General features: G+C 46.8%; 2 protein-coding genes across 2 annotated transcripts; both read right to left on the minus strand.

Annotated features, from left to right (window-relative positions):
* Window positions 1-687: 687 nt before the first annotated feature.
* On the minus strand, window positions 688-7,973 carry AGABI2DRAFT_224899 (hypothetical protein). Its single transcript, XM_006463160.1, has 12 exons — window positions 7,833-7,973; window positions 7,552-7,777; window positions 7,181-7,317; window positions 6,301-6,714; window positions 5,773-6,015; window positions 5,326-5,717; window positions 5,028-5,263; window positions 4,215-4,880; window positions 3,975-4,172; window positions 3,480-3,926; window positions 1,340-3,427; window positions 688-1,255 (listed from the first exon to the last, which is right to left on the minus strand). Exons 1-12 carry the CDS (start codon window positions 7,947-7,949, stop codon window positions 714-716), a joined length of 5,706 nt encoding a protein of 1,901 aa, XP_006463223.1. The 5' UTR covers window positions 7,950-7,973; the 3' UTR covers window positions 688-713.
* Window positions 7,974-12,461: 4,488 nt separating this feature from the next.
* Window positions 12,462-13,301, minus strand: AGABI2DRAFT_73814 (hypothetical protein; the record flags this gene model as incomplete). The annotated part of the gene is made up of 1 exon (XM_006463161.1): window positions 12,462-13,301. A coding segment is annotated over one exon (840 nt), but the record flags the coding sequence as incomplete, so codon positions are not given.
* Between the last annotated feature and the right edge of the window lie 1,418 nt (window positions 13,302-14,719).

Below are 14,719 nucleotides of genomic sequence, written 5' to 3' on the forward strand. Positions count from 1 at the left end.
TTTCAACGGCCCATAGCTGCAATGGTTCAGAACCGGTGGACGAGAACAATGAAATTGAGGAGGGTTGAAGTAGATTGTCGAACATTTTGACACTTCCGAATGGAAGGAAGAGAAGCTCTGGGGTTGTTGCCAAACACCTCAAATCACGCCAAAACAAACAATAACATTAGATATGCCGTACCAGTGGATGCACGACTGCGTTTCAACTTCGATCTCTGGACAACATCTTGGCAAGATCTCACCACTAGCACTAGGGGCCCTTTACTATTGGTCGTCTGCTGACCGTCCGAATAGACTTTGCTAGTCATACATTGACTAGGTATTCTTTCTATCTCGCGTTAGTAATATCTTACAAGGGGAAACTCAGAAAGTTCTGAAAGGACTTCAAGTTGACGAGATAAGTAAAATATCGAGAATCTACTGGTCTCTGAATTTCTGGGTGTGAATCAATATGCCTGCATGGTAAACATATGACGCTGAAGCTCTTTGACATCAGCTGGAGAAAAATCTGCAGGACGCCGACTGAAAATACTATTCAAATCTCCAATGCTTTTTCGTTTGCTCGCATGTATCAGTGTCGCTCTTTGTGCAAGCTCCATATGTGTGGAGACAATGGTATCCGGTTTATCAATCAAAGCAGTCGAAATATCATTAATCAAACCAATGCCCTTCTACCGTTCGCCCCTGTGCTCCTTGCAACCCGCCAAGGGTACCTAATCATGGATTGTCTCATCACTGCCTTTAAAATCGTGTGTCGGCTTCTCTTTAAACACGAAATCCTCCTCCGCTTTTTCTACATCGCTCACCCCAAGATCCTTAAACTCTTCCTCTAACAGCTTGACTTCCTTCAGTACAGCCTCCAGTGCAGATCGTCTCGTCCAGGTTACAACCGACACCTCGTCACTCTCCATACCTATCCCTGATATACCCAAACCGGCATTCAAACTGGGCATAGGCAACAGCGTATCGTATCCCATAAAAGCTTGCACTGCCCGGATGTTGTGATATGTCATTCTGATAAGGGTCGAAGATTGGATTTTGGTCGATTGCGCTGCGACTCTCAGTTTACTGTCGCCCATACTACCTCCTCCACTTGGAGAAAGGGTAGCGGGGGGAATAAGAGCTGAAGGCGATGTGGGCCCAAGATGAAGGATCCGCGGGCCTTGGCCGTCTTGAACGTATGCACCGGGGCCTTGTCTCGAGGGTGATATCGTTGGAGATACATACTGATACCCTGGTATTCGGAGCTCACCTCCTGAGGTCAACGTTGATGTCTCCGAAGTCCCTGGAGTAAGGTGCATGGAGGGAGTGGAGGGAACGTGTATCATTGAAGGTGAACGACTGGCCTGCGGGGAAGAGTCCGCTGAAGAGAACATAGCAGATCGGCGAGGCTTGGCAAAGACTGAGGCTGAAATGCGCCGACTCATTGGGCTGGTAATCGGTGAAGCGAAAGGAGTGGTGGGTGTCGCAAAAGGGCTCGTTCGTCGCTGCTGCGGCTTGAGCTCCTGATCCAAGGATACAACTTTCTCCAAAGTGAATAGCCGAAGTTGAAGTCTGAGAGGCGACCGGTATGTACATAGAAAGTGGAGAATAGACCAAAGTGCATAATCAACCACCCGCGGTTGGGCGAGAGGTGTGGATTGACTTGGTAGATCGAAGAAAGGAGACTGGCCGCTTTGACTTAGGTGAACACTGCCTCTCGGAGAGGGTGTGGGAGAGGGCGATGGCGAACTTTCGTCAAGTCCAAAAGGACGAAGGGCGAAATGTGCATTACCATCTATAAGAGCCGACTTCAGGAACGCTGCTAAACGATTCCATAGATCCGGGAATGTGGTAGATATCTCAGCTCCGGCTCGAATAACAATGACCTTGATGATTTGCAGTGAGGTGGTATATGTTGACAAATGAATCTGCCACTTCTTCTCGTCATTACTCTTTTTCTCGCGCGACCTCGATCGAGCAAGGGGAAGGCTTTCTGAACCTCGGGCACTCCTTTGACATGCCGTCATAGCATAGAGGAGAAGCCTTATCCAGGAGGATGTAAGTGCGGTACGATGCGATGCTTCTAATCTCCCGCTGTCCGAGTCAAGTTCATCTGTAGTTTTTAGCGAGAGAACTAAGGGCAATATAACTCGGGTAAGAAAGTAGAGGGAGGGTCTGCGTTTTTCCAGTTCCGCGATGACATCAGCGCCACGAAGGAACACGCTCTCGGCAAGCAGGGAAACGAGAGCATTGATGAAGCGTGTGTTTCTATTTGCCAAGTCCGAGTTTATCAGGTCGCAAGCATCCAATCCTGCCGAGCACACCTCGTGAGTCACCAGTCGCGCAAAATCAATATCATTAGCATAAGGTGAACTGGCGGAGACTTGGGTGAACGTCTCAAATAAGGACGTCAAGTCGAGGACGGCTGTATATTGCCGAATGATGGGGATAATATCTTGGAGAAAAGGTTTCACGTATTTGGGCTTTGAAAGCTCCCCACGCAGGACCACGAGCTTCGTGAGATCCGCAAAGAATGTGGAGAGAGGTTCCAACATGTCCAAAGGGGCATCCCGAAGAATTAACTTGGCAATCTCTATTGCTTTTGCGACCACTTGAGGTGGGAATAGGCACCCGGCTTCACCAACGCCAATCAAGGCGAACAAAAAATCGAGCCTCATCACATTCGGGCTACTCGCATTGTTTTTCTTTTCAGGTCCCTCTGATCCATCCATGATTTCTGCTTCTCCGGCACGAATGGCACCGACAGCTTCTCCAGCCCAAGACTTAGAGAATGTCCTTAATAGGATATTGCTGAGCGCCACTAACCCGTCCTGAAGTACGTTCCTAGCATGCGTCGAGGCATTGTAAAGGTGGGGGGCAATATGCCTGAACAGTCGCATAAAGTGCTGCGCTCGAAGGGCGTTAGCATCGTGAGCAATGATCGTGAGGAAGAGCTTGACAAAATCTTCCATTTTCAATCTCGAATTCTCATACGGATCCGGAATGTCGAAAAAGATTTGGCCATTGGTTTGTGCGTCACCGCGGCGTATTGCTGTTAGGAATGTCTGTGGAGTTTCATCTGCAGCCCGGAAAAAGAACGCCTGTCTCTCCTGGGACTGATTGATACCTTGAATACCCGCAGGGTCGAGGTTGGTTTGAGCAACACCTGTTCTAAGCGAATAGAATAGGTCGTAAATTCGTGCCGCATACTGCTTGACATTGGTCTCTGGTAACGCCACTACAAGTGCGATGGCATCTAGACTTTGGAAGAGAAAAGCCTCGCGTTGCAGAGAATAGAAGCGGTATACTGCATATTCGATCGCAAGAGTGATATCAATGCGCGGATGAGCCTCTGCGTAGACCTTGGCAAGTGCTGGCATAAACAAGGCATAACCACCTCCAGAGGTGAATAGCCTACGAAATCGTGCAGTGGCGACCATAAGCGCTAATAAGGAAATAAGATCAGACTAAGAGCAAAATATTAGAAAAAAACTCACCGATCAATACATGCCCGACTATTCCAGTATCATCTCCATGTGCCAACAAGATCCTGTTCAATCCGTCGACGAAGTTCGCAATCTCCTCTCTGTCATTCGAATTCCTGGACATACACCTGAAAACCTGCGCTACTAACGTCACGTAGCTTCTTGCCAATGCCAGCGATAGGACATCCAACAACTTTTCCGCCTTTCCTGTCCCGCCCAACCGAGTCTCCTTCCTCTTCTTGAACGGCACAAAATCGGTCAGATCCAGAACCCTTCCGTCATCCTCTTCACTTCCACCTTGCTCTGCACTAGGCACGAAAAATCTCGGCATCGACTTGCGTACCAAGACGACGTCCTGTGCATTCTGCCGCAACATATCAACAAACAACATGTTCTGCGCAATCCGTATCATCATCACATCCACCATCTTCCGGTTCAACCTTTCTTCCCTTTCCACTGCTCCCTTCTCTATTGACGCGTAACTTTCATCCCGAACAACCATTTCACCCATCCCAAGACCCTTTGGAAACATCGTCCCATTCGGAACACCCATATGTTTGAACCATAGCGTCGAATACGGAATCAAGAAATGTTCCATCTTCGACTTTCTAATCTCCCGAATACTCAACTCTCCAACATGTTTCGCTAGCTTCGCCATGATCGGCACCGTCAATGCAAAATTATTCAACGTATCATCCTTCTTTTCTTTCTTCTCACCCTTCCAACTATACAGGGACATGGGATCACTCTGCTTGAGCGCATGCTTCAAGAAACCTGCCAGATTATTGAATATGGCATGAACCATCGGTGGGGGAAGCATATGTTTCGCATGTAACAGAGCCGTGAGGATGTTCACAGCTTGCGCTACATCTTTTTGCGAATCTCGTGCTCCAGGACTTTCCTGCCCTTGTTCATCGCAAAACAGATCCAATATCGGTCTCAACAATAGTCCGGAATCATTCCTCATCAAGTCAACCAATGTATCCCTCGCAGAGGCTGCAACACTGAAATTTGAATCATAGACCATCATCGCGAGAACCTTGAAAATCAACGAAAGGGGTGGAACAAATACTGCTCTTCGCTTCGCATACGTCGGTCCTCCCGAACTCGAATTTCGTCTCAATAAATCTCCCCCATCTGAATCGGATTTCGCTCCTTTGCTATTCGAAGATGTCATTAAAGGATTGAGTTGGGAAGTAGTGGCACTATTCTGTTGTTGCGGAGAATTCAATGGAGAATCGGGTTGAGGGATGGCATGGTAAGACTGGTGACGACTCGGCAATCTCTGCATGTCCAGCTTTCCGATTTGACCAATGGGTAACATCGATATTGGCGTCCGAATCCAAATTTCTTTCCCATCCTCATCGCCATCATCATTAACCCACCCGATTTCAACCAGCTGTTTCTTTAATTCTGCAGGAATCGTATTTTTCGTAGTTGCGGTCGTCCCCCCTCCCCCCACACCAGTACCACCAGTACCTACACTGCCGACACCACCACTATGACTTCCCGTTCCTGGCCCTCCAACGCCTCTCACTGTTTTTGGTTTTGCCTTTGTACGGGTAGTAGTATGATGTAAAGCCCAAACTGGATCAGCTTCTTCCGCGTTGTCGTTATGAATATAGATAGGCGACCCCATATCGGTAGGCACAAAGGGTAGGGGGGCGCGTGCGAGTCTAAATGGTCGGTGCGTCCTATCCGTAAGGATAGCATTAGAATCCGATAATAATTGAAATCTCCAGTGTATCAGTTGATTGACTTTCTGCACTGATTCAAGACGCGTCGTGTCATCCGAGCTTAGAAAGGTAAATTAGCATCAGACATATGCCAAAAGATATCAAGAGAAAGCTCTAAATACCTGCGCATATCGACTTCTACCATCCCTCGAAATCCTAACGGATTCTTCTCAGCACATTGCATCACGAGATAACAAACCGAAGGCATAAGACTCCGGATATCATTCTTTTTCTTTCCCTCAACCGAAGAAGAATCAGAATCCACCAACAACAATCTACTTCTCCAAACAATCGGAGCGACCCTAGCCCAATCATGAGTTCCCAACAGCGTACTGACGGTAAACAATAATTTGATGATTCTCGGCACAAAACCTGTTGATAACGAATTAACGAGTTTCACGGTTTCGCCGAGCATTTCTGGGACATTGAGTTCTCCTTCTCCTTCTCCTGTCGTTTCCTTTCCAGAGGTCGTAGTGGTACTTGTACTGCCGGGCATCATGTATGTTGTCCTTCTCTAATGATAATGCCATTAGACTGATAAAATGAGTGAGATAGTTGAAACCGCTTACATTTCTCGATGAACCCACACTTCCATTTGCAAGAACATACACCTCCTTAATTTCCTCCACAACATTCTCAATTCCCTCATCCCATTCATTACCATCCACCCAATCATTGAAGTATTCTTCGAACCATCGTAACACTATACCCAACCAAGGTACAGGCCTCAACGATCTCGTCAAAAGTCTGATTTCACGAAACAAGATGCAGTATAACATTCGCTGCGTAGGCGATATCCGTTGGACCTTTTCCTAACAACAAGAAAGGAGTTGGTGAACGTTGAAGCAAAAGAGATAAATCCCAATAAAATACCTTTGCTTCGATTAGTACAGCCAAACGTACTTCTAATCCTGTGACAAACTTTATCAAATTCAATCTAGCACTTTCGCTCCCCTATATTCATCAGCTGATCGAAAAAGAGAGGGAAAATGAGCGGGACTAACCAATAATTTGACAATCTCCTCAGTATTACCGCCAGAAGCCTGGAGATCATCTCTCAGCCTCCTGATCATCCTCAACTTGTTCACCAGTTCCACAAGAACACAAGTTTGTCCTAACCGTTCTCCCCCTCCTCCTCGTCTACTTTTCTCAGCTTCATCTCCACTCCTCCTTCCCGCCAAACTACTCCTGCTCTTATCCTTCGCCTCATCCCCACCTTTCTTCCGACCGCCACCTGGAATATCACTCATCAAAGCGACACTGATCATTTCATCATCCCTAACCCACCAATCCTTCACAACACCAGCTAATCCATAAATATTACCCAAAGCGTTCGAAATCGATAATACCGAAAATTCCGATTTCATATCCATAGCTGATAATGTAAAAAGAGGTTTGAAAAAGATAGTCGGTAAAAGTGTGGAAAGGGTTTGTAAGAGAGTTGTTACAGATGTCGTTGTTGCTGTCATTGATATAGGGGAGGAGACGATTGGAGGAAGGGAAATGTCGGACTGATAGGATGATGAACGGGAGTGTAAGCCTCCAGTATTATGTGAAGATGAATGAGGAGACGTGATCAAGAGATGGGTCGGCGGCGGATCGTGTAGTATTCTCTGTGCCGAATGTATCACACAGAAGAAAGGCGGAAGAAGAAGGACGGCTCACGTCGATTAAAGTCCCAAAAACGCTCCTAAAAACCTCTGTTCTCGTATTATCCCCCATTTTCTCCGCGATACCCATCAAAACTCTTATAACTACTTTCCAGTCAGCATTTGTTACCTAACGCAAAGAAGGCGTCAGTTTTCAACATCATTTTCAGGAAATGAGTAAACATACGAGGTGTGTAAGCATTTGCTTCAACGAATTCCGCCAATGTGACCTCCACTCTTCTTCCCCCTCTCCCTCTCCCTCCTCCTCCAGCACTAGTAAGGGTGGTGGTACTGTAGCACCACTACCGATAAACCAATTCTCAATGACATTCTTCGCCCATTTCCCATTCCCAAACTTATCCACCGTAGGGGAAAATATCATCCAATCACCAGAACCACCAGCACTGTTGCTACTGCAACATACCAATTCGAGTAAAGTCTTGATAACAGCCTTTTTCGCTTCTTCTTCTTCCTTCTCCATTCCTTCACCACCAAAAACCGAGAATGAAGATATTCTTCGTTGTTGTCGATGCTGCATTTCTCCTTGACCTTTCTCCTTCGCCTTCCCTTTCCCTTTCATGGCAGTATTGTTCTTTTGCGAGGACGAAGATGGTGGGAATGAAGGAGTTGAAAAAGATGGGCTAGATGCCGACTCGGAGATTGGGGAATAGAAGGAAGAATGAGATGTAGGAGATGAACCAATAGGAGATGAACCGAGAATAGACGTGAGTTCAGGTATGACGTTGGCTTGTAAAATTTTGACGATTTTATTTATCACCATATTTCGTGTATCATATCCCATCTCATGTGCAGGCGCACATATCAACCCTTCTAATATCTTATTGCAAAAAACTTTGATACGGTTCGATGAAATCGCTTTTTGTATAGGCGTTATCGAAACTTGAGGAAGTGGTTCCCAGTATTCCTGAAAAAGATGTTAGAGAATTCAACATAATGTTCGGGTCGAAACCGAACCTCACTTGAATAACATTGTTGATCAGGTAAACCTTCACATCCACCTCACAAACCTCCAAACAAGCCAGACTCGCTTCCGAAACCATCAATTTCCTCACCATCTCGGCAGAATCGCTCTTCATATCCCAAGAAAGGCCATAATTCTCATTCTTCTTTCTCTTCATACCGTACTCCAATTCACAAGCATCCTCATCTATTATCCCACCCGAGCGCAAATGATCGATGATTTCTTTAGCAATATCAATATCGTTGCTAGTTTGCTGTTGTTGGTTTGGTAACGGTGGTGGGCGTTCTGGGTGACGGGGGTATCGTGACTGATTTTGAGGGTATGATGGTGGTGGTGATATGATAGGAAAAAGCATGAATACTGCGCTAGCGATAGTTTTGATACATTCCGGGGTAAGAACAACATGCTTATTCTCCGCTGGTTCCGTAAGGCTCCATAGTTGCGTCAAAATTCGACTCCTCAATGGACTAGGAGTCGTAAGAGCTGAGACAGCTTGTGTACACCATGTACATCGTTCCGCACTAGCCAGCTAAAGAGGATAGAGTATGAATGAAGCATATATGGATGAAATGATCAAAACAATACCTCACTAGCGGGTTCAAATGATTTAACCAAGACTTCGAATGCGTCCATAGATAACCACCTTTCTTCTTCTATTCGAGCTTCTGATCCGATAGGTGATACGAAGGGGAGTAAGAGAGAAGACAGTACGAAGGATTCATGTGGAAGGTATGCAGATCGAAGAGAATTTGAGTACGTTCCAGATGATTGCCATAATATTGTATGGAGATGCTTAACAGTCGGAGTGACCATCGTCGTAGCCGCAGTCGTCGCAGTAGAAGAAGAAGATATGTTGCCTGAAGCGCCAGAATTTATCGATAATGAAGAGGCCTGACTTGGTTTCATATTGAGCACACTAGCAGAAGGTGTGGCAGGAAAAGCGAAAGAAATGGAAGAAGAGGCGAAAGACGACATTGTGGTTTTCGTTCTGGCATGTGTGCTGGAGTTGGTATATCCCGAGCCGATGAAATGATCTGCATTCGTTCCTGACGCTCCTCTGCCTTTCGATCCATGGAACGATGGATCAACAGACCTCGCAGCCCAACAAGTTCTCAATATGTCCTCTCCAAATCTTCTGTTCTCATCAACAGCAGCTTCACGAGCGTGGTCCACCACCTGTTTGAATCCTAGTTTCGTCGCTGCAAGAGCGAGTCGAGAACTGCTTGGTTTTGGTGTGGTTGAACGCGATGCAGGACGGGTAATGAGTGATGTTGTAGATGCCGCTGCATGTGGAACTAGAGGTAAGTGGGGAGTAGATGCAGAAGAAAAGCGCAGGGTCGAAGTCGGCGGCAAGGGGGGTGTTTCTGGACGTTTATTGGCCGGGAGAATTTGCTGGCGAAGATGGTCCCATCTGGCCTGAGGCGTTGATGACTCTGAGTCGGCTGTCGACGAGCGCAGCAGTTGAAACCGTTTTTTCTGAGAGCTAGACTCTGGCTCTGGAGAAAGCATAGAAAGTACGCCTTATGTAATACAAGTAAGCCCTTTTGTCACATAGGTGACAGTCGAATAACGCATGAGGGTCACACGACAGGTCGTTTTGTACGCGCACGACCGGTCGTTCAATATTGTCTTACTAAGCAGTACTGTAGTATTATCCAGTCTACTAAATGCCGAATTCATCATGAATAGCAATACTATAGTATCATGGTACTCGGTAAAAACACCAGTACCATGGTACTCTCCGTCTGTGTAGAGCATGAGTACCATGGTACTGTGAGGAATATAGTATTGGAGTACTCCCTCTAATGGGGTAACAGCAGTACTGTCATACTCCGTGGTGGGCATGAGTACTGTGATACTGTTCTCCTACTGTATCATGGTACTCACCCGATAGGGTCACAACAGTACCACGATACTCTCTTTCTAAATGAAGGACGAGTATTGTGATACTGTTCTCCTACAGTACCACGGTACTCTCCTTCTAAAAGAAGGATGAGTATTGTGTTACTGTGCTCCTACAGTACCACGGTACTCTTTCATGATTTACTATACCAACCCTCAGAGGATATATGTGAAATTACTCCAGCAATACTGATGTGTTTGCTTCACAAATAGCATACATATAATCCTAACAACAATATACATAGTCCTATAAAATGTTTAAAGGCATTTACCTGCAAGGGGAGTGGGAAACGGCTGCCGAGTGTTGAGCAATGTGCGTGGGAAAGAAATTTCGGGGGGAGTGATCAACAAAAAGAGAGCGTGGGAAGCACGGGAGACGGTGACCAGATGATCCCGCCTGTTGTCTTCACACGCTTGAGACCATCGGCAACAACCATCAGCCCTGATCAATGATGGCCACACAGTGTTCACACGGGATAGCCCCATCAGCCGGCAAATTGATGCCGACAGCGCTTTTGGCTTGAACAGGTGACTTGGCAGTACTATGATTCTGTCACATGACCTTATCAGATCGAGTATTGAGGTACTGTAGGAGAACAGTATCACAATACTCGTCCTTCATTTAGAAAGAGAGTATTGTGGTACTGTTGTGGCCCTATCGGGTGAGTACCATGATACTGTAGGACAACAGTATCACAGTGCTCTATAGGAGGCGAGTACTGTGGTACTTCCATGATCCTATGAGATGAGTACTGTGATACTGTGGGAGACTAGTATCACAGTACTCATCCCCTCACAAATGCAGAGTACCACAGTACTCCTCTTACCCTATTGAGGAGAGTATCATAGTACTGATAAGATCACAGTACCACGGTACTTGCACCCTACATGGAGGGAGAGTACCATGGTACTGCTGGTAGTCTGGTACTGAGTAACACAATACTATGCCAATATTATACTATATTGTTGATGAATTCTGCATGTAATCTAGATGATACTATAGTACTGTATAGTCTTATTATGTAAGACGATCATCGAACGACCGGTCGCGCGCGTACAAAACGACCCGTCGTGTGACCCTCATGCGTTATTCGACCATCCCCTACCCCCCTTTTGTGATAGTTCATCTACCCTTAAACGATGTCACTATCAGCAGTACCACCTACAGCTGTTCCGTCGGGGCATCATAGTGAGGACGAAGTCGAGTACTGACGGTGAAGTTGGTCTCATCCAATGTAGCCATGCGCTTTCGCCACACATTCTTGATACATGTCCGCGACTTGTGCCAGACCGACGGCCAATTTGTTCACACAGCGATCAGAAGTATGTATTGAGACAACATTTGTGATATCAAAACTCGTACTCGTTCATAGATTGAGGATTCAGGCCGAACATTATATAAGGCTCCCATACTTTTTACGTTCCTCCGCCGAAAGGTAACACCAAAACCAATATGTCCACTCCGACATACCATCCTCCGGATCAACAAACCGAAATTCTACACAACAATGTCCAGTCGAATTGAACACAACTAGGACGGGATGATCTGGAGATTGCGTCTTCCAGTTTTCCAGCTGGTCATCAAGCCGTTGCTCGCAACGATAACAACCGTGTTGTCCCAGAAAGGTCATCCAGTCTTGTTCCTTTCCTTCTTCCCAGTCACCTAGCCGTACATGCTACACAACGCTAATTCAATCAGTAGTTGCAAATACAAATATGCTACTCACTTCGCAGTATGAATCCCATGGGTCAGACAAATTTGTCTTTGTTGTAGCAGGACGACGGAATTGCAACTTGACCACCTCGCCTAATCTTTGACTTTGGTCAACCGCTTTGAGGGGCATTCGCTTGATTATGCCGCTCATCATGAATTCATGACGTCGAGGTTCATCCTTGTCCATAAATTTAGCCCCATAAACGTGGAAGAAATACATCATGGAAAACTCACAAACAACAAGCAACCGAACGCATGAAACGGAAAACGAGTTCTGTATTCCTCGAACCGAGTGGTCAAAAGATGAATGCAGAACTCGCTCTGGAATTCGGAATCTCCACGTTCTACTCCGGATATGACCTCTCCAATGGCCAGTTTATACACTTCCAGTCTCGTTCTAGAGTCATCCCACCAAACGTTGTCAACCGGCCAAGTAAGCGAGATTTTGTCACCTGTACCGAGAACGCGCTTCATAGTGCCATACAACATGCTATAATCTTCATCACCCGCATCAACGCCATCGGGAGCCTCTATTAATATTTTAAATGCACACCGGGTCTTGAGCTGCAGAGCTTCGCGTTGGATATCGGCAGAAAAGCCGGACCGGGTAAAGTCGCATACATAATCGACAAATGATTTATGAAAAGGGTGGAGCCTCTCTTCATGGGCTTGATTTCGTTTAGGAACATGCAGAACAGAGCGGAGGTGATTGATGGCAGCATAGGTTTCATCAGGCGTCATTCCTAACCAATTGCACATTGTAACAAGGTTCCCTAGCACGATATGTTGGGGTATCAATGTGCTCAAAACTAAATACCAATCTGATGTGCATATCAATAAAAGTTTTCGGGTGTTTACCATGGCTCTGGGTGGAACATTGGACAAAATTCGGGCGTACAATGCGTCGAGCGACGCCATCAGGTGATCTTCTCGTGGCACATCAGTCAGTGGATGGTTGTCAATGACATTCAAAACGTCAGCGAGCTGCGAGGCAGGGCTTCCACTCGCCCAGTCGCCAATATATCTGATGACCGTCTGAGCATAGGCAAATAGCCCACACGAAGCATTAGCAACTTTCCACAAGTCCCGTTCCTCAGGCCACTTTGGATCGAGCGAATCTGACGCATTTTTGATATCCTTAAATTCGTCACGAAGGAACCTTTCGACATCAGCGCGACTCTCGTCAGAATCTACCGGGATTTCCTCCTTCTCATATGTTGACATGACCTCTGCTTTGGAAAAAAATGATGTGATGTGTGCTTCAGGGCGGCTGGCAATGAGCCACACAAGGGGCGAGGAAGGGTATTTGATACAGAAATCAGAGATGAGACGGAGGAGCTCCTGCTGAATGCGTGGACCGCTGCATTCATCAAGGCCGTCAATGACGACCAAGATGCGACCAGCACAATTTAGTTGAGGGTTGTGGATGAAGGGTTCAACGATGAGCTTAAGGAATTGCCTCGCCATTGACGATCGAAGGAGTGATGGATCACGGGTGATCTCCATTTCGACAAGCTGACGGTACGGTTTACATTTTGCTGCAAACTGATAGGAAATCGTAATGATGGCCTTAGTTCCATCGTTGCGTCCGTTGATGGAAAAAAAGACCGATGCGTGGCAGCTTACTGCAAGCTCGGGAGACTCGACAACACTCTGCATAACAGCCGACTTTCCAACTCCGGCTGCGCCGAATACCCAGCGCATTTTTCTCTCGCTGCCGCAGTTACGAATGAAATGTAGACACCGGTCGAGGATGGCTAAACGGGTTCCGGCATGACATCTGGGGGGTGGATCACGATCGGAAGAATCGAATTCTGCTCCAGGTATTGTTTTTTCCAGAAGTTCTTTCATGACTGGCAGAGACGATGATCAATGGGGGGCGATGGAATAAAATCATTGCTTACATTGATTTGAGGTGAAGTCATTATGAGTGACTAGTAAAGATGAAATCAGAACAGGCAAACCAAACTTGCGGAGAGAATGTCACCATTGTTCTCAATAAAGGTTCCCATCACAGTGAAGTCGTGAGCTTGATTGAACATGCCTTGGTTCTGGCGCTCCGGCTGTGGCGAAAACAGACTTGAAGGTTGCTAGGAATATTTTAAGGCCTGTTTTGCCCAATTACAATCCACAAAACTCACAATCGGATGTTGGGGATCCAAAGATTGTTGCGAAGATGGCGCGAGTAGACATGGAGAATGCTGCAGTGCCTGAGTCTGTGGGAAGTAGGCAGAGTCTACGGGTTTGGGAAGATATGGAAGTTGTCGGTGCCCGGCGGACTGTGGTGCAATCGAATTCTGGGCGCTGAGCATTTGTGCCGAATTCGACTCAGCAACTCCGTCCTTAAGGACTGGCCGCAACGCCTGCGAGGGTTGGTCACTGAGCTCCCGTGGCGCTCTCTCAACAAGAAGACTTCCTGTTGAGTCTTGATAATCAACCAGATTACCCGGGCTTGATGTGCCAGCGGTCATGGCATTCGCATCCTTCCCCGGTACACCACACATAGAGGACAGATGAGAAGGCGGAGCAGGGGTAGAGTCGAGATGAGGGGGAGGGAAGGCAGCTGCATCATCATGAAGATCTACCGGAGATGGTTGTGGGGGAGGCGAGTGTTCACGGCGAGAACGCAAGAATCGAGGGCGGTGGAATGAAAAAGCAGGCATCAAGAAAGTTGGGAAATGTCAAGGAGGCAAAGATCACAGAGTCCAATCCAGCTAGGATGTATCAGGATGCATCGTCGCCTGACGCAAAGAATGCACACGCTGTTTGAAATTTGATAGACGCTCAAAGGATGGTGAGGAGATAGTAGTTAATGTAACAGTAACTTGTCACCAATGGTTTAACTCGCGTGGATATACCATTTCCTGCATTATATGTCATGTCCGTAAATTAGAGAACGGGAATATGAGTGAGGGCGATAGCTCGATGCTACTTATGCCTCCGCTTCGTTTCATGACTTCCGCTAGGGTTATGAGGGTTATGCTGCATCAAATCAAAGGCACGCGCCGAGATCGGCATCCCTGTAATTGAATCCATGCCGGGCGCTAGTTTACGCTAGCTCCACGCTGCCGGGTGTCGGTTACGCTAGCGTTTTATGCCATTTATCTCCTGGCCGGTTGACGTGGCATCGTTTGACGCTCAGAGGATGGTGAGACGCGATGTTGCAAGAGATTCCCCGACTCTGCGAAGCAAGACACTGGGCCGGAGTCACAATAAGCCACGTGGCAAATTGAATCTAAATTGATTTTCTTGTCACTAAATCGTTACTT

The sequence above is a fragment of the Agaricus bisporus genome, assembly GCF_000300575.1.
Source record: "Agaricus bisporus var. bisporus H97 unplaced genomic scaffold AGABI2scaffold_8, whole genome shotgun sequence".
In the NCBI taxonomy this organism is placed as follows: domain Eukaryota; kingdom Fungi; phylum Basidiomycota; class Agaricomycetes; order Agaricales; family Agaricaceae; genus Agaricus; species Agaricus bisporus.